The sequence below is a fragment of the Lissotriton helveticus genome, chromosome 9 (genome assembly GCF_964261635.1).
Source record: "Lissotriton helveticus chromosome 9, aLisHel1.1, whole genome shotgun sequence".
In the NCBI taxonomy this organism is placed as follows: domain Eukaryota; kingdom Metazoa; phylum Chordata; class Amphibia; order Caudata; family Salamandridae; genus Lissotriton; species Lissotriton helveticus.
Window position 1 is genome coordinate 355,222,035 of NC_136070.1, and position 21,045 is coordinate 355,243,079.

The window sequence follows — 21,045 nt, forward strand, 5'->3', positions numbered from 1 at the left end:
GGAATGCTTACACACTGAAGTAGCCCTTACCTTCACTGCATGAGAATCTTGTGCTTCAGGGTATATATTTCTGTGAACAAAGGTACAGCAGCATGGAGCGCTCCTACACCAGTTTTCCGCACGCCCTTTCTAGCCGTCGGTCTCCGCCAGCTACACACCCATAGGATATTCATTTTATTTAGTATTTTTTTTGTAAGGAAACCGCACAAAGACCCTACCATAAAAGAACAAAAAGTTTTATTCTAGCCAAGAGTCACAATGGCAGGCGCGGTGGTGCTGCCCATAATGAAACGGAAAGACCCCAGGTATATGCTCAACGTAGAAAACAGGAAGAGAAACGTTTTCGTGACGCAGTTAGAAGAAGGAAGGTAAGTTATGTTTCGTAACTGATCATTTCAGAAGTCACTGCTTTAAATATCTCTGCACGTGCTCTTGTTAGATGCTTAGAGGCAAATTCTGCTCTTTTCGAGGGCTACTAAAACTCACACAAAATATATATTATTGAGAGAAGGGTGTGGTATGAAGTTAAAAAAAAAAAAGTTTTGTGACTGATCATTTTTATATAAATTCACATGCCAGCCATTTAGAGTTTAGCGGTAGGCACGTTAGCATATCTGCTCATTTCAGTGTTGTAACCTATGTCCCCAATGAGTAGATATGTTTTGGTCTTGCACTGTTGTAATTTATTTGACGTAATTTACACAGTCAGGGGCAGATTAATCCCACTTTGGCACCAAGGCCCCTAATAACCCCACCTGAACCCACCTCTCCAAAAAGATGGAACGGCTTACTTGTTAACTTTTACTTCGACTCGGGCCTGGTTAAGAGTGTGAGCGTCAGCGTCACGCTTTGGAAATAACTCAGTTGGAGCAAACCTCACGACATTCATTTACGATGTTTTTTCCTTTTTCAAATTTTATTCCAGTACAGCTCAGCTAGGCTTTAGTACACAGCATCATACAAAACCAGGCATATTCACAATGAAAGCATGTAGTTGTCAGAAGCAGCTACATTAAAAGAAATCTTGTTTTACATTTGGGATGGGGATACAATGAAAAATATTACGTAGCGGGCCAATGGGACGAACCTGCTGGAAAATAACAAAATGAGATGACCATAGAAACAAGAAGGTAACATAACACAGGGTTAATATAAAGAAAGAAGGACATTTCAACAGTGTTCGGAAGGGGGATTAAGAGTGCAAAAACTTCATACGATGACCATGAAGAACCATACATAATGAATGGCTTTAGCCCTCAAAAGTTGGGTTTTATTAATGTGGTTCTTTTCCACTTTCCCTTGACTCTTCTTTGATGTACGTTTTGGAACAACTCTGGCCTTGATTACTAGTTTGGTGGTAAATACCACCAAACGTGCACACAGGATAAATACCGATTCCACTAGGTTTGCTAAATAACACTATTTAAATTACACTGATTATGATTTTTTTTATAGTGTACAATGGAATCGTTATTTACAGCATGTGTTAAATATCAAATGTATCTTTTTTAGCACATGCGGTAAATGCAGAATCCGATATATAGCACATGGACAAAACATCGGGAAGTGCTGATTTTCAGGCACTGGAGGATTCTTAGAGTGAGGAATTTAATTCAGAGAGAACAGAAACAGCCAGATCAACACAGAAAAGGGACTTAGGACACCCCGAAAGACCACAACTCCTTCCTATGTGGGAGTGTGTAAGCATTCATTTTGTGTAAATGTAAATTGATACTTGTATAGCGCACTACTCACCCGCAAGGGTCTCAAGGCGCTTGTACAAATACCGCTGTGGAACCCATCCTGGCTTTCCCTGTGAGGTGTCCACTCCTGTGCACCCCCAAGGTGGAGGCCAGGCATCCTTAGCGTTGTGGGGGCCGTTGTGGAGATTAAGCAAGCTATTGCCCAGAGCTGCATAGTGGGACTCCATGATTGGAATAAGCACCGAGGCAAGAATTATCAGGTCCGTGGAATTTTTGAGCCCAAGACCCGCCGAGGCAGGGAATTGAACCCTGGTCCCGAGCCAGACTTCTGCATCAGGGTCTGCTGCTCTAACCATTGAGCCACACTTCTCCTGTGTGAGCAAAGCAACTTGAAACAAAGCAAACAGAATCCACTCCAATCCACTGATGTCACTCAGTCATCACAAGCAGAAACCTACTACCAGACTGTTCCATCATGAAACCTGGCAGGAAAAGGAAGTACAAGTTTTTACGGCTCCCAAAGTGGAAGTCCTTGCCAAGGAGGTAGTAGGACACTATGAAAGTCTAATGTGCCATCTCGTGGTCAAGATGCCACCAACCATTATTAACAAGAAAATGGCTGTTGGTATAGACAGAATAAATACTGAACCAACATACCACATGACATTGAGAACTTTAAACACAGGTTCCAACCCTCGAAATCCTAGTTAATTAAGTGAGTTGCTAAGCACAAGCACTAAAGCATGGCAACTGATGGTAGTTCCCCACCTCAGCTGTACCTCAAAATAACCTGTTAATGTACGAGTCAGATTTAGAAGTTATGTCATGTAGTTTATATATTATTAAGGAGGGGTAGGTGTGTCTTTAAGTATATAGGTGAATTTTTGTAGTTTGCATTTTTGTAGTTTCTTTTATATTATTTTAGTATATTAACTCAGTTATAGAGTCGTACTTTACTTCAATTGAATATTTATGTTATTGTTATTTTTAGATAATGTAAAGGAAGCAGATGTGGCATTCTTCCTATGACTACAGGTAAGATTCTATCACCCACATGCATCATTGTAGGAATTTGCGATTCCTAAATTGCGAAAATTAAGGAATCGCAATTTAGGAATTGCAAATTCCTATGCATCAAGAAATCTCAAAATTTTTTGCGATTTCTTAATTTTCTCTATTTGCGATTCCTTAATTGCGAATCGCAATTAAGGAATGGCATTACATTGATTCCTATGGGCCTAGAGGCCCATAGGAATCAATGGGAAGGCATTCTCATTTTGCGAATTCGCAATTAAGGAATCGCAAAATGAGAATGCAATTTCAAGGGTGCAGGGGGGGTCCAAAGGACCCCCCTGCACCCCTGAAATGTAACGTAAGTACATTTTACTCACACACATGTCCCAAGGGCATGTGTGTGTGTAAAATATAAGTTTAAAAAATGCACTTTTGTGCATTTTTGAAACTTTTCGCAAATTACCACGAAGGTTTACTTCGTGGTAATTTTCCCCTTCCTAATTGCGAATTCGCAAATTTTAAATATTCATGCATAGCATTTAAGAAATCGCAAAATTTGCGATTTCTTAAACGCTATCGCAATTTCAGAAATCGCAAAAAATTGCGTTTTCTGAAATTGCGAAAAAGGAAAAATAAATGATGCATCCCAAAAAAGGTTTTTGCATTCGCAAACGGCCGATTTTTGCGATTTGCACCGTTTGCGAATGCAAAAACGCTTGATGCATGTGGCTGTAAATTACATAAGTGTGTCCGAGAACTACCGGAGTCCTAGGAGCATTAGCAGTTAGCTTGCATCCGAGTAAGGTGTATATTGTGTACCTGCTTGTAATATCGCATCACAAGTCGGAACGCGTAGCGCCTCGCTCCCAAAGGAATCAACCTCCCAGTCAAAAAATGCCGAACGTTGAGTGCTGCAACGTTTAAAACGTGAGTCACTTGCAATAATACAAGATTTATTTTACTCACGTACTTCTAGGAATTGACTTTGCGATCGTGTCCTCACCAATAGGTTTGCCGATTGAAGATTTCTTTCCGTCATGAACTTTTGATGATAAACAAGATTTTCCAAAGTTCCGGTAAAAATTAATTACTTCCTTATCAATCTTCCTTTTTAAATTCAATTGAGCAGTACGCTCTGCTTGTAGTATTCCTTGCTCAGGGTGATTTAGTCCATTTTTTAATTTTAACTTCTTTACCAAAAAAAATGGTTTTCTCGAAGAAATAAAATAGTAGTTCCTGGGAAGGCAGCTTGAGCGTTCTTCTATTTCGGATCACGTCCTGTCGCCATTGTAAAGATGGACCGCTGCACCAGGATGATTAAGTGAAATATCTTTTATTACAAGCAGGTACACAATATACACCTTACTTGGATGCAAGCTAACTGCTAATGCTCCTAGGACTCCGGTAGTTCTCCAACACACTTATGTAAAATAGAATATTACCTGTAGTCATAGGAAGAATGCCACACTCAAGTTCAGAGGAATCAAAGATAACATACATGAGAGTTCTAAGGACATATAGTAGTTAAAACGTTGGCTTTGCTTGAGAATCATCAGGATTGTAAAGAATAACTGATGTAATTTGTTACACATAATCACATTGACCCATGTATTTGATGGTATAGGGGCTAATAACTCTCCATTGACTCTGCTGCCATTTACGGAGATCGGACTACAGCAATTATAATGCATTGTAATTGTGACTATGAAGTGTTTATTTGTCTGCACATTAGTTTAAGGATGCAATGTTGCCACAGTATGACTAACATTGCTTCTTGTCAGGATTATGACATTGCAGTTTTGTAGAGCACCTGACACAGCAGTTCTGTAGATATAGATCCACATATCACAGCAATAGCACATAAATAGCATGCTTCATTTTATGGTTACTCGTACCAGCTAAAATAGGATCATGCATTATGACATGATCCTGCATATTTTCATTCTACTCAAACAATTCATGCATAATATTCTCCCAAATTGTTTCCAATATGCTGTTGTACCTTTACTTTTCACATGCTTCACTTGTGACAAGAGAAGTGTGGCTCAATTGTTAGAGCGGCAGACCCTGATGCAGAGGTGTAGCCCGGGACCAGGGTTCAATTCCCTGCCTCGGCAGGTCTTGGGCTCAAAATTCCACGGACCTGATAATTCTTGCCTTGGTGCCTATTCCAATCATGGAGTCCAACTCTGGGCAATAGCTTGCTTAATCTCCACAATGGCCCCCAGAACGCTAAGGATGCCTGGCCTCCACCTTGGGGGTGCCCAGGAGTGGACACCTCACAGGGAAAGCCAGGATGGGTTCCACAGCGGTATTCGTACAAGCGCCTTAAGACCCTTGCGGGTGAGTAGTGCGCTATACAAGTATCAATTTACATTTTTACATTTTACATGAGCACAACGTGTTCACCTTGCACTTAGTACACATTCTTAAAAACATGGTGGAAGTTGCATTTATAATATGTGATGCATACTTGTATGCCTTTTGTCGACAATATAACATCTAATCAACAAAATTGGGACTGTTTTTTTGTTCTTTGTGTAATTAATTATTTAGTAAATTGTAACTTTCTACTAACTCTCATTGAGACATTGTTGCATGATACTAATTCATTTCATGGTTTCAGCATTCTTGTTCCTGTCTATCGTGAGGCCACTTGTGTACAGGAGTGTAGTCAATTGACACTAGGATGCCAGGAAACCCTGCTGTAGCAAAGATGTTTGCTTTGCTGGCACTATAAGTGTGTGTGGCCACAGGGAACTGTATACTCTGCACACTCACTCTCTGAAAGGCATCTATCACTTAGCAAACTATTTTGCTAAAGGTTGATTGAGAAATGTCACGCACAAATCCTACTGTCTAGTGTCTATTGCAAAGAATTCTGGCACTGCTAACATTTTTAGGAAGGGAGTTGGGAGTGGATCTCTATGTTGGATCCAACAATATCTCTAATGATGAAAATATGTTTTGAATGGTTCACTGTGTATACTTTGGATCTCTAGCGGACTCATGTTTGCAGGTTCTAGCCTTACTTTGTCAAACCTGTCTCTTATCCTGCATTGCTGAAACATTTAAGCAATTGATTAGTGGCCTGGTTTCCATCCTTATGCAGCATGGTTTGTTATAGCAGAATACGGACCTGGCATAGCATGATATAATGATCAAGCAGTGTTGTGTCCCCATGGTAGTGTGCTGCAGAATGGAAGTGAGAGCTGCTGCTGGATTAAACCTGTGAGAGCTTCTCCTGCCCATGGCTGTTTAACTTGGTCTGGCCCTGTGTGAGATTGTATTTCTGCCTCATTGGTTTTTTTTGTATTATTGTGTTGGTTTTATTCTTTCTGTATTATTTTATAGTTTTTCATTTATTCCCCACACTTTCAGGAATGTTTACCACCTGTGTTTGAATGGAGGAATTTTAAGGTGGTATTTTCCACAGATTTTTAATGACCTCACATACTTGTAATTGGGTGTTATATACTACTTGTGTTATTTTTTACATGTGGTAAATATCACATGTGGTACATAGCTCATGCGTTAAATAGTGCATTTGGGCTACAAACATATGGTATTAATGACGTGCTAAATAGCACATACATTGTTTAACTCGTGACCAGATGGTTCATTGAAGTCATTCAATATTTACCTCTGCATGCAGTAATTACCACTACGCCTAACTCATAATCAGGCCTAAATATTGTCCCTTCCCAAGAAGCATTTTTCACCTTGCTTCCACATTCAGTTAATGATTAGCTTAAGTGTATGTTGTCGCACTCTCAAAGTAAGAGGATTGTGTGCAAGGTTGCTCTTCTTACAGCCTGTTATGACACGTTTGATTTTCTCAACATAAACTTATGACATACATTTGAGGCTCGCTGTATGATTTCTTCTACTTCCATGGATCGTTGAAGACAAGCATCCATGGATTGAATGTTTAGTAATTTCAGGGAGTTATGAAACAGTTCTAGTCCCCATCTCAGTCTACCTTACCACCACCTGAATAAGAGGGTGCTGGGAACTTGACAGAGAGAGTTCTGGAGGAACATTTTGAGTGCCACAAAGAAATCAGGTGCAGGAAGAACTGCTGTGGCAGTTGAAATGCATGAGGGAATATTAAAAGTATCATGTAGAGACCGCAGCTACATAAAGGTATTACTACTGCAACCTTAGATAGGCACCTAACGTGTTTGAGTGGTGGGTTCTGGCTGGGCCTAAGGAAGAAGCCCAAGCCACAACACCACCAAGACGTTAAGCACTACAAGTTCAACGCAGCCTCCTCTTCACCAGTGCCAGAACTACCGGTACTGACCTGATAAGCAGGTGCCAGCTCTCTATGTACAAGAGGGGAAACACGTTTGCAGGGCACGAACAAACCCAGCAACCTCTTTGCTGAGTACGCCATGCAAAATGTGCACCAGCAAAGAGGCGTGCTCTGGCTGACTCTGACGCAGAAATGGATGCCCTGCCTCCAATAAGCCACGCAAACTTTGGTCAGACAGATGAGTACGGTGACAATGAACCGTGACAGAAGAACGGAAAAAAAACTATTTTTTGTTTTAAAAAAAAAATAAAATCTAGAGTTTTACATAGTGTGAACTTGACCCAAAGGTATCAGAGCGCTTTACATGAGCTCCATTTGCGTTACAGATGGACACATTCAATTGTTTTCTTTTGTTAGGCACAGGGAGATTAAGTGATTTGCCCAGAATCACAAGGATGATGAGCGTCCCTGCCGAGACTCGAACCCGGTTCCCAGCGTCAAGGTTGTCTGCTCTAGCCGTCAGGCCACATCCTCTCTCCAACTATTGAGGCAGACAAGTGACTCTAAAGTGAAACTGAGCAACAAGAACTATCATAGTGCCCCAGGAAATCTCCACCACCAGGACAATGGGCCAAAGTGTGGTTACCACCAGAAACTCTCCCATGACCACTCTGGATAGTGTTCCCATGTTTACCCTTACTAATTGCCTCATGTGAACTATCTCATTGTTTTTTATTTAGTTGTGTGAATAGCAATAAGTGGCTTATCCTTTTTAAAACTAAGGTACTGGCTGTGCAGTCATGTGTGAATTTCTATTTAATACTTGGCTGAGTCACTAATCCCGCACCACCTCCCTAAGACTTGGGTGGCTCGACTTCGCTACCCTGTGAGTGAAATACATAAGGGGGGTACTTGATGATCAAATGTAGTTCCAATAGTAGGGTTGAGCCCTGAGACATCAGTGGTAAATGGCTCTGATTCACACAAACTGAGGACAATAACTGTAGGAAGCTGGCTCTTTATATGCTATACCAAAGTAAGATATAGTGTTCCCAGATTCCAGGGGATCCCCAGAGGTATAACAGGGGCTAAATTAGACAATCACTAACAGCTCTATTTCTGGTAGTGTGGTCGAGCAGTTAGGCTCATCAGCAGGATGTGTTAAGTATTTATTGTATTCACTCAGGCAAGAACTGATGGCACAGACTCAGAGACAGATTCCAGACCAATTAGGTAAGTATAAAAAAGGTATACTTAGGTTTTATTTCAACAACCAAGTAGGATTTGTCCCAGGTAGGTAGAATATGCTTTCAAATGCAAAACTTTACAAAAAATTCAATTGTATTTAGACATTGGAATCATTACAGGTTTGTATTTTCTTTTAAAACTGTTCAGAATACATTGAAATTACTTTGGACTACATTTGCGTTACTTTTCATTTACTTCAGCTACTCAGGGAGATATGCCTACATACCACACAGTGGATCTCACAAAACAAGGGTAAGTACAACAGTTTTTGGTTCAAAGAAAGTTAACTTTGTTTCAATACAAAAGTCAGTTAAATAGAACATTTTTAGGAAGAAAATCATAACATGGGTTCCTATGGAAGAAAAGAGTGTTATTGGTTTGCAGGTAAGTAAGTAGAATAGCTGTTGGGGGTTACAGCCAAGGTTCCCCAAAGCTCAAGGAGGCACTTGAGTTGCACCATCAGTGGCACAATGGTGGCCAGGTGCAGAGTGCAGAGGCCCAATGTTAGCCAATGGGGCTAGGGGGCCATCGGTCAGGGGCTGCTTATGAGCAGGCCACTCAGTTGTTGGAGCAAAGCTCCTGGGGTTAAGATCAGCACTGCAGAAGCCAACAACCAGCACAGGAGCTGCACCACCAGTGGCACAGGGGCAGCCGGATGCTGGGTGCCAAGAAGATGTTGAGAGCCCTGATGTTTCCAATGGAGATCGATCTCCAGTTCGGAAGAAAGACTGCAGGCTTGGGCAAGGAGGTTTCCTTAGAGCGACCACTGGCAAGAGAGGCAAGTTGGGTTACTGGGGGATGCCTGGACTCCGTCGGTTGGGCCACCCAAGGCTGTGGGGCGTCTGGTGCAGGGGTGTCTTTAGGTGTCGGTGTTCTTACCTTGTCAACTTTCTAAAAGTGGCATTTTCAGACCTGCAATTTAAAAAACAACTTCACTGAAAGATGTGTTTTCAAACTACTGCGCACACAGACACTGCAGTGGCAGGTCTGAGACATGTTTGTAGGGCTACTCATGTGGGTAGCACAATCAGTGCTACAGGCCCCTTAGGATCATTTGATTTACAGACCCTGGAAACACATGGTGCACTGTACTAGGGACTTACTAGTAAATCAAGTAGGCCAATCATGGAGAAGCCAATACCTTTACATTTTAGACAGGAAGTATTTGCACTTTAGCACTGGTCAGCAGTGGTAAAGTACCCACATTCCTAACATCAGCAAAAACGAAATGCAGCACACAGTCAAAAACAGGAGGTCAGAGGCAAAAAGACAGGGGAAACCAAACCAAAATATGCCAGGTCTAACATTGAGTCATTAGTTTGGACATAAATTGAGTACCCTGGTGTTTTTAGGATTTCTTTGGAAACCTTACTCTAGTGAAGAATTCAATCATTGTTCGGACAGCAATAGGTGTTTTCATACTGGACAAGGGATTTTCCTCTGGATATTGCGTAGCATATTCCTCTAGGACTAAAATATATTGATATCCCCTTGAAGAGGTAACTAGAGGTCCCACCAAATCCATGCCTTGCCTCACAAATGGTACCTTAATAATAGGAAGGGGTCGTAGGGGAATGTTGGGTTTGTTCACTGGGTTGGCTCTCTGACATCATTCACAAGAAGCACAATATTTCTTAGTGTCAGTATGAACACCCGGCCAAAAGAATCCTCTTAATAAGTACTCCTCCGTCTTTTCCCTGCCATAATGACCATCCCCTACTTGACTATGAGCTAGAAACAATACTTGTTGCTGGAATGGTAGCGGTACCAACAATTGTATTCTCTTTAACTCCCCTTGAGTAGTAACTTTATATAAAAATCGCCCCTTTTTATAACGGAGTAGGACCTTTCTGTTCGTGTTCTACTGGGGAAGGCACGTGCCCAGGCATTTGCCACATTCGGGTCCTCACGTTGAGCTGTCCTGAACCTACTAGTTTGGTGTTCCCATGTCTAATCTATGGAAACAAATAAAGGACAATATTCTGTTTTAGGGAAGAGAAACATTTTCTTAACCCTATGCTTCTCAGCCCTCGTTTTCATTTGTTTATGCTTATTAAACATCATCCTGCCGAAAGTGTGCCTTGTCTAGCCAAATGTAACTCTTTCTCCATTCTTCCCCCATAGTCCAACAGCTGTTTGAAACAGGATAGTGTGTTCTGATTATAAAGTCCATGGCTAAATTGGGTATAATCCCTACGCGAAGAAGAGTAGTTTTTCCTTGCCATTGGAGTTGAACAGCAACGGGATATAGCTTTTTGTCTCAATGTACACACATGACAATCACGATTTTCCACGGTCAGAAATTGACTTTGGTTTATATGGGAACATCTCACTACCGAGTAGTGACACCTGAGTCGACCAAAGGCAAAATGTTACTTCCATTGAGGTTTACTTGTGTTTTATATCACGGATGGCCCCCACCTAAGTATAGGACTCATCCCTTGGTGATTCCTATCTTAGTGGGTTCAGTGCTTGTCGCCTTTTGTGCACAATTCCTCGCGATATGGCTCTATTCGGCCCACTGATAACACTGTGAGCCTTGATGTATCCCTCTCATAATTGTCTTTGGAACAATTTTGCTTTCAGGTTTGGATCAGTGTGGAGATTCTTTTGAGAAACTCCAGGAGGATGGTAGTATAATCTGTCCTTTTAGGTACATTGGCTTTAAACTCAGGGGACCTGTATAAGGCACATGCAAGTTCAACTGCTTGGGTAACTATCATGTTAGGATGTTGCCTGATCCATGCTCTTGTAGTTGTAGGGAGTGCCTCTAAATATTGTTCTAGGAATAACGTCTCTATGACCTCAGCTGCGGTGGAGGTTGAGGGTTTTAACCAGCTATTTCCCGAATCCTGTAGTATGTAATATAAGGTTCTAGGATTGTCATTGGTGCCCATTACATTTTTCTCATTGAAACTTAGCGCGGTAATATTCATGATCATATTCCAGCCTTTCTAAAATACTTTTCTTTATATCTTCATACAGAATGGTTCCTGCTGGATTAGCAACTTTGTAGGCAGTTTGTAATTATCCAGACAAAAGAGGAGCTACACATTGGCCCCAGCTTCCATGAGGCCAAGCTGCTGAAGTAGCTACACATTCAAAATTTGTAAAAAAAAAAGTAATCTTAGTCTTCCCCCGTTTGATACTTTTGTAATACTGAGTTTGAAACTTTCAGATGCACCTTCACACTGGCAATAGCATCAGTCAATTTCTGAATAGCTAAGTCGTAGACTTGTTGCATATCTAAGGTCACATTAGCTTGGGTCCTTAAAGCTGTTTGTGTAGATTCCCTATCTTGTTGAGCACTTTGTGACTGTTAAAGATGTCTCTATCCCTCCGCCAGCTGTTTAATCATATCTCCCATAGTTATTTGCTAGGTCATGCCTGGTTCCATATCCCATTTCTGACACCACTGTAACCATTTTGTCAGGCAGGACACCAGCATCAAGTTTATACCCAGAATAGTTTTATTAAACAACTGAAATGAGGTTCACTGCAAGCTGTTGTTTCTTATGGTCATGCACAGTTCTCCTCCTGTCGTAATTCCATAAGTCTCCTAGTTCTCTGTCTCCAGTCAGGTTTCTTCAAGAAATCAGGTGGTCCCCGAAATAAAACAATAAAGCATGTCCTTAATATCTGGAGTTATCTTATTATAAAACTCTTCAACATCATCCGTGATTATTTGATAAGTATAGGGGATTGTGCCTAAATTCTATCATCAACACCGTGCTTTTGCCCTATCTCTCTAGTCCTCTTTTCTACGAACCTCTGAGACCTGAGAAAAAGTTAAAATACAATACCCGGGGAAAAGCCCTCCACCTGAGAAACTGGTTAGTATTCAGTTACCCTTTCACTTGCCTGTGGCCTCGGTCCTCCAGTAGAACTGGTGCGGTCAGGACCAAAGTGCCTCTCTCCTGTACTGTAGCAGGTTCCTCCAGGGAATCCCTTCTGGATCCTCACCCTCCAAAGACTCTGTGGACATCTTCCTGGGCCAACGGAGTTCGGCGAGGTTGTCCTTCTGGGTTGGCGGAGCCAATTGGCTTACTGGCCCACCGTCCATTGGTTTAGGGGTCTTCCTTGTATAGCAATGCTCTTGATTCATCCTCATTTCCTCTTTCCACTGGATCTACGCCTCCACGTGAATGTGATATCCTGGTTGCTCACTTCCTACATTGGAGCATACAATGGGAGCTGATGCGCTGACCTCTTTTACTGAGCGATTCACCTAGCTGGCCATGTTGGAATTCACAGTAGTTGCGTCTGGACACCGGTTACAGTCTTAGTCAGGGCTTAGCTAAGACTTACTCTTAGCTAAGCCCTGTTGTTCCAAGATCAAACACTTTTACTTATGGATGAAAATGGTTTGTGATTTGCAAAGCTATTTGTTTTTGTAAACAAGTCTTACTCTTGGAAATGCATGAGTTAGTTTTACCTAGACTTGGAGAAAGGCACACCTATGTAAAGAAAAGTGTTAATCAAGAAAGGATGTTCAGGAGCAATTTATACCTAAAACAGGCGTAAGAAACAAGTACTCATTGAAAAGCTTTGTGATCCTGTGTATAATTCTCACTTCACTACACTTTGTAGGCCAGACATTTTGGTAAGTGTTCCCTTTAGTGCTAAAAGAAATCATACGAGTGAAAAAGGGACTACGTAAACACTGTTCTATACACTGAACTAGGCTCTAAACTAGTTGAGAAGTAGTTCTGAGCTGGAAACTAATCTACTGACAGAAACACTGTGGCAATATCAATCAATCAATCAATCAGGTTTTACAACGCGTGACTACTCACCCGTTAGGGTCTCAAGGTGCTGGGGAGGCATGGGGTGTGCTGGACCCTCTGAGTGCTGAGGTTCAGTCGAAGAGCCAAGTCTTGAGATCCTTCCTGAATTGGTTCAGCAACGGGGATTGTCTGAGGTGGAGAGGCAGGGTGTTACAGGTCTTGGCGGCAAGGTAGGAGAAGCATCACCATCCGGTTCTAGTCTTGTGGATCTGAAGGTCAGTGGCCAGGGCCAGCTCAGAGTTGTCTGGTAGGTACATGGATTGAGGCGGTGGTTCAGATATGCTGGTCCTGGGTCATAGATGGTTTTGTAAGCATGTGTGAGGAGCTTGAACGTGTTGACTGGGAGCCAGTAGGGTTCTCAGAGGTGTTCAGTTATATGGCTGCAATGGGGGATGTCGAGGACCAGTCTGGCTGCAGCATTATGAACATTCTGTAGTTTGCTGAGGAGTTTCTGGATGACACCGGTGTAGAGTGCATTGCTGTAGTTGAGTCTGCTGCTGAAGAGTGCATGGGTGACAATTTTTCTGGATTTGGTGGGGATCCATCGGAATGTCTTTTGAAGCAGGCAAAGTGTGTAGAAGCAAGATGAGAAGACGGCGTTGATCTGATGGTTCATTGTGAGAGAGGAGTGCAGTATGAGGCTGAGGTTTTGTGAGTGGTCCGTGGGGGTGGGCAGAGTTCCCAATGCGGAGGGCCACCAGGTGTCATCCCATGCTGAAGGGGTGGGTCCCAGGATGAGGACTTCGCTCTTGTACCAGTTAAGTTTGAGGCAACTGTTTTTCATCTAGGTGGCACTGGCCTTCATACCATTGTGGAAAATGTTTTTGGCGGTTGTGGGTTCATTGGTGAGGGAGAGGATCAGTTGGGTGTCGTCGACATAGGAGACGATGTTGATTCCATAGTTCCTGACGATGGCTGCGAGAGGGACCATGTAGACGTTGAAGAGGGTGGGACTCAGGGAGGAGCCCTGGGGTACTCCGCAACTGATCTCTGTGGGTTCAGAGAGGAACGGAGGTAGTCTGACTCGCTATGTACGATCGGTGAGGAAGGAGTGGATCCAGTCCAGCAGGGCCTTGTTGCAAATGCTGGTGTAGTGGAGTCTCATGATTAGAGTGTGGTAGGGGATGGTGTTGAAGGTGGCCAAAAGGTCCAGAAGGATGAGGGCTGTGGTTTCGCCCCAGTCGAGGAGGGAGCGGATGTCATCAATGGCGGCGAGAAGTACGATCTCTGTGCTGTGGTTGCTTCTGAAACCGGATTGGGAATGGCCAGGATATGTTTGCTTCGATGAACTTTGAGAGTTGGGGGTTTGTGGCCTGCTCGATGACCTTGGCTGGGAAGGGGAATAGGGTGATGGGTCTTAGTTCTTCGGGTCTGCCGTGTCGGCGGATGGTTCCTTTAGCAGAGGGTTGATCTTGGCGTGTTTCCAGTCATCGGGGAAGGTGGCTGCCTCGATGGAGCCGTTGATGGTTCAGCAGAGTTTGGGGCAATAGTGGTGGCTGCTCTATGGGAGATGTGGTGTGGGCACGGGTCAGAGGAGGCTCCAGAGTGGATGCTCTTCATGGTTTTGAGAGTGTCATCTGTGGTGAGTGGGGTCCATTTGAGCAGGATCTGTTGGGTGTGGTGTAGTTGGGTTCGGTTGTGTCGGGACTGGTGGGAGGGTCTTGGGTGTCGGACCGTTGTAGATCTGCCTGATCTTGTGGTGGGAGAAGCCGCTTTGTTTGTCGCAGAGGTCTTGCAAGGGTGGGACGTCCAGGGTCTAGCTGTTGGGCCTTGCAAACTCCTTGACAATGGCGAAGAGTTCTTTACTGTTGTGTGCGATGTTTATTCTGTCCTGGAGGGCCGTTTTCTTAGTGGTTTTGAGGAGTTGGTGGTGTGCGGTAATTACGGCTTTGAAGGTTGTGTGGGTTCCGGGGTTTTGTTGTTCCCCCATTTCTTCTATAGTCATCTGCAGGTGCATCAAGACTCATGAAGGGTGGGAGTAAACCAGGTGGATTTCTTGGAGTGTTGCTTGCCAGGTGCCTTTGTGAGGGGATCCAGGATGTAAGAGAAGTTGGTGATCCATCAGTGGAGGTTGCGTGCTGTGGTATTGGCATTGGCGGCTGTTGGCGGTGTGGTAGTGCTGAGGGAGGCGGTAAGCTGTTCTTCGGTGACCTTGTTCCAGCTGTGGCTTGGGGAGGCGGTGAGGGCATTGATGTACGGGGGGGTTTGGTGAAGGCAAAGTGCACACAGTTGCGGTCAGTCCAGAGGACTTTGGTGGTGTGGCTGTAGGTGATGTTTCCTCTGGTGGAGACGACGGGGTCGAGCGTTTGTCCTGCTTCATGGGTTGGAGCAGTGATTAGCTGCTTGAGTCTTATGTTGGTGAGGTTCTCTAGAAGGTATGAAATGGTCTGGTCATTGGGGTTATCCAGGTGAAAGTTGAGGTCACTGAGTAGTATGTAATCGGTGGATGAGAGAGATTGGGGGGCGATGAAGTTGACACCAGGAAGGGGACCGGTGCTTTGTAGACAAGGGTGCCACAGAGGGTGGTGTTGAGGTTGGTCTGGATCTGGAAGTGGAGGTGTTCCATTAGTGTTGTTGGGTCATCCGAGTGGGTGGTCAGGCACAGGGTGTTTTTGTGGACGATGGTGATGCCTCCTCCTGGTCGGTTCAATCGGTCCTTGTAGGTGATCTTGTAGCCATCGGGGATGGCGGTGGCGGTGGCGGTGGCGGTGGCAGTGGCGATGTCCGGGCCAGAGCTGGGGGTTTTCCAGGTTTCTATGAGGAAGGCGATGTTGGGAGAGACTGAGTGGTGTATTTGTGAAGGGAGAACACATTGAGGAGGATGCAGTCAGGTCCACGGTTGGTTGGTTGGGCGGCGGGACGAGCTGGAGTGTGGAGGTGGGACAGGGTGCAGCCGCAGTTTCAGCAGGAGAGGGTCCTTGGGTGTCCTTCAGTGATGCGAGGTGCCAGGCGGCATGGCATCCGGAGTTGAGGGTGAGGAGGGTGCTGGCATTATATCAGTGGACGGTCCGAGTACCAGCGTCTGTGGCACTGGGCGCTGTCCAGGCATTGACAGGCGCAGATGGGCTGGCCTTTGGTGTGCCTTTGGCGAACCTGCTGTGCAAAACCGCCATTAAGTAGTTTGTGGGAGGCGGGAAATGCAGGCAGCAGGAAAGTGGGACTGGAGGGGGGCGGGCCACGGGGGATCGCAGCGACAGGGGCCAAGCACAGCAAAAGGGCGCAGATGAAAAAGAGGAAAAAGTGCTAAAAGGGAGAAAGGGACAGAAAGTGAAGGCAGAAAACGCCAAAACAATTGAGAGACAAAGTTCAATCCAGCAGCAGGCAGGAGTTAACATTGGAAAGAGACTGCAACACTTCAGCACTTTTTTTTTACGAACGAATTCTAATTATCTCTGAACCTAACTATTCTTAAACGTTTTTAACCACATGTTGCTATTGGCATCTAGTTCCAAGCCTTTGGAATTAAAGCTGATAGCGTCCTGCCTCCAATTCTTGCTTTTACAAATTTGGGAATTAGGAGGTGTTTCTGAAAGAACGATCTCAACCTCCTAGCAGGTATGTTTCTTCTGAACATTGAGGATATAAAGTTATGCTTTTCGGTGATATAAAACTTTACAGCAGAGGCGTAAGGCCTTGTGCAAAAATATGTTTCTATTTACAAGCCAGCGCAATTTACGCAAATGGTTGGAGATAGAAGTGTTGCAGAGTAGGCCTAAGACTAATCTGGCTGCTGCATTTAAATTAGTTGAAAACACAAAAGATTGGACAGTGGACCAATTTCTTACGAGGCACCAAACAACAGAAATATTTACCAATATATTAACATTGACCACGCAATCCTGTGTGCAAACCTTTAACAGCGCCCTCTTACCAAGAACACCACCCTTACCACAGGGTCAAACTAATTTTTCAAAACTTATATTAAAGTTGCACCACCTCAAAGTATATATATTTGTCAAGCACAATTGTATACAGTGCATCTAATAAATGCAATTCCTCCTTTTTGGGTTTTTGTATTCTTCCTTTTATTTGATGAATCACAGCCAACGCGTTTCGTTCTGAAAACAGAACTTCTTCAGGGCATATATTATTCACAGATGCAGGCACAGTCGTGCAACTCGATTTAATTCATCCTCAAATGCAAAATAGTTCCTATATTTCATGCAGTCCCTTTTTTCATTCTGACAAGTTAAGTCCGTTTTTTTCTCGCAAAGAAACAATCCCCTTCACAAGTGTGAATCCTGATATAATGATCAAGAAATATAATCTATATTCTATTCTGGACCCATCGTATATAGTGCCTTAAACGGGGCCCGTGTGTCAGACATCAACTCCCTTATTTTGGAAAATACCCGCCAAAGCTGTAGATTTGGCGGGGCTGAGTGGTGCACCCCACCTTGATTGATTTAGACATCAAAAGAAAATCACATAGACAAATGGTTCGTGTGTGCTCAGAGAGAAACAAAGAAACCCATTTCAGAGTCACCCTTTGATCCCTAGATCAGGCCACTCATTCCATTAGTATAGAATGTGAGATGGTGATAGTCAGGATTTTGAACAAGATCCTTTTTATGGACTGGCAGCCAGTGAAGATTTTGGCCCAGAATATCTGAGAGATAAAATCAAGCCCTACCACACTAAACGAACTCTGCGGTCCACATCAGAGAATCTACTTACCATCCCCAACTTCAAAATGAAAACCCGGGGAGGAAAAACCCTGGCAGCCCTAGGTACAAAAGCCTGGAACACCCTGCCTACTCAATTAAGGCACACCCGCAATTAACTCACCTTCAGGAAGCTCCTTAAAACATGGATCTTCAGCACTCCAGACCACCTAGTACTGTCACTAATATAATCCTTCACTATTATTTTCTGGACCCCCCCGCCCCATTCTCCTTTTCCCTCTGTCAAACTTTTTCCCGATATCCTTAAAAGTGCCAAGATGCTCCCTGGAGGGAACGTCGCGCTATACATAACCCTCTCATTCATTCATTCATGGTGTCAAAGGCTACTGGCAGATCGAGGAGGACCAGGACTTCTGTGCCAGGGCTCTACAGATGTCACTGGTGGCTACTGTCAGTGCTGTTTTCGTGTTGATACCATTCATAAAGCCTGGCAGCACCGGATTTAAGGTGTGGTTCACTTCTAGGAATATACTCATTTTTTTTCCTGCTGCTACAGTGATTTGCCCCCCAAATGGGAGCAGTGATATGGGATGGTAATTAGGCCATTATATCAAGGTCCAGTGTAGGCTTTTGTAGAAGAGCAATTCATCTGTAAGGATGAATTACAGAGCTCTACAATTACTGAGATAATGGTATCTATGAAATATTTTAAGTGGGAGATAGGGCAAGGATTGATTGGAGAGGCAAATTTTATCCCTGTCTAAATTTTAAAGATATCCTCTGCTGATGTTAGTTGCAAAGTGGGCCAAGTTGGTTCTACTGGGACCGGTAGCCATGGCTGGTGTCTTGAGTTCTAGGATTAGGTCATTTATTAATTTGTTAATCTTTTCTTAAAAGAAGTCCACTATCTTATTGCATAGCTCCTGGGAAGGGGAGATGTGACTTGTTGCACCCCCTGGATGTGCCATTTTTTAAAGATATTAGAGAACTCTGTTGTTGCATTTTTTGCATTCGAGGTCCAATCATCGTGGTACTATGTTTTGTAATATTTGACCACATTTTTGCATTTTCCGAGTTGCTTTTTGCAACTCTCTTTTTCCATTGCGGATACTGTCTTATGCCAACTTCTCTCTACTTTCTAACATTGTTGTTTAGTCTCCCTAAGATGTTCATTTTACTATGGTGCTGCGGGTTTCTGTCTATGATGCTTTAATGTTTTTATGGCATTAGCCGATCCAAGGATGAGGTCAGCCATTGATGCATCTGATTAGTATCACTAATTATAAATGACATCAATAAACATCTTAATGTCTGCCTCAATGACTCACTAAATTTAAATGGGCTATCTGTACCAGCGTTATTATTCCTAGTTGATAACATTTTGATTTCCAGAACTCCAAGGGGTTTAGAAAATGTACTGGCCTCCTTCTTATCATATTGCATATCTAAAGGACTGGGAATCAACCCGCACAAGAGCTATGAGGGGAAAATTAGACTGCGAGATAAGGTTCTAGATAGTTTTGGTAGTTCAGAGTACTTGCGAATCAAACTTGATGATAGTCTTAGTTGGCATCCCCACTTAGAGAAAAGTAAGGCCACACTCACCCATAGGGCAGCAGCCATTTTGAAATGTTTTAAGCCTGCTTGAACTAAGGCTATTTCACTAGCTGTTGATGCCAGACTGCAGCTCTTTATAGAGAGAAAATCATTGTATAAGATTATTCGAAATCATTTTATAAGATCTTTGAATAATCTTCCCCATCGAACCCCATTAATTTCCTTATTTGTGAATACATCTCTTGAACTCATTGTTTTGGGCCGCCATACAACCTCTTTTATTCTGGGTAAGGTAATGGGTTACTGAAGAACTGTATGAATACAAAGAGGCCTTAGAGGAGTTACCATGTCTTGCCGGTACCACAAGTCTCCCCTGGTTTCAACACATTGGTCACTGGTACCAGACCCTGGGCTTAAATGAACTTTGGGATGACCCCCATACAATTACTCATAGGTCAAACGGGGCTGTTAAAGCTCCATTCTGGGAATATGTCCGATGTGTCCTGCACAGATGCATTTTATTATACAAATGGTTTCACCCTCCAAAAGCCTTTCCCTACGTAGGGAGCAGATGTAGACTCCATTCAACCACTGCTGGTTAGGTCTTTGTTCATGAAGCTGGGTTTTGGAGTTCTCAGAATAAACACACATACTATAGAATGGAAAGAGGGCTCCGCTAATAGGGTCTTATGCTATCTGTGCACTAATTGTGCTGTAGAAAGCATCAAACATGTCGTATTTTTCTGTCCAATGATTATGAAACCTAGACGGAAATGGATCAGACCACTGTGCCTTAACTTGGGATTCTGCACTATCCAACCAGCACTTACACTATTATTAAGTGACAGTGTGCCTCTATATTTGCAAATAGTGTTGCTAATCAGAATAAAACAGGCAAAGAATGTTAATATTCTTTTAGTACATGTTGGGGGATCTTCTTATGCCATTAATGTTATGTTTATATGTGCTGTCTAAAACCTGGCATATGTATGTGTGATTGACCAGCATAATTATTTGTTAACGCATCAAGGGAGCAAACTAGGAGAGAACCCTGTAGGACAGCAGATCTAATGGACTTATCAGAAGATTTTTAAGCATATATGGTAGACGTAGTGAACATATTTTAACGTTTTTGTCACTGGACTGCGCTTTGCTGCACACCATCTGATAAGTTCCCTTCTCCTTGGTCGACTCTCATGTGTTATGATGCACTTTGCCAATACTATGATCATGAAATTGTTTGATAGTGAATGTTTTAAATTTTGTATAGCTTTTATGGTTTTTAACCATAATAAATAATTGTTTGTTGATAATGATTGTATTTTATGTAGGGTCTTTAGGATCTAAAGACTAGCCTTGAGTTTAACTGTCCTGAGTTCCATTCTCTAACCTGTGATTTACTCAAATTTCTGGCCATAATAATGGATTTAGGGCCAGATGTACGACCGTTTTTTGTGGTTGCAAAAGGGTATTCAACCCTTTTGCGACTGCAAAAAACTGTGGTGGTATGTACCAGCGCTATTTGCGAGTCTGTGACTCACAAAATAGCGTTTGCGACTCGCTATTAGGAAGGGGCATGTCCAAATGGTATGTACCATTGTTTTGTGACCGCATTTGCGGTAGCAAAACACACGCAGTTTGCAACCTACTTCAAGTAGGTGGTGAACCATTTGCAAACGGGAAGGGGTCTGGGCACCCCCTTCTTCTTTGTGAATGGGTGCCAAAATATTTTTTAAGAGCAGGCAGTGGTCCCACGGACCACTGCCAGCCCTTAAAAAATGAAACTGAAAAGTTTCTTTTTTTTTTTAAATGTATGCCGTTGTCCTTTAATGAAAATTGAATGCATTTAAAGA

The 21,045-nt window shown here is 43.1% G+C and overlaps 1 protein-coding gene across 1 annotated transcript in view; it reads left to right on the forward strand.

Annotated features, from left to right (window-relative positions):
• The first annotated feature begins 258 nt into the window (after window positions 1-258).
• Window positions 259-21,045, forward strand: part of CCDC197 (coiled-coil domain containing 197) — a 263,835-nt gene continuing 243,048 nt past the window's right edge. Inside the window, exon 1 of the mRNA XM_078662296.1 lies at window positions 259-368. Within this exon, the coding sequence (XP_078518422.1) occupies window positions 259-368 (110 nt within the window). The remainder of the gene's footprint in view (window positions 369-21,045) is intronic.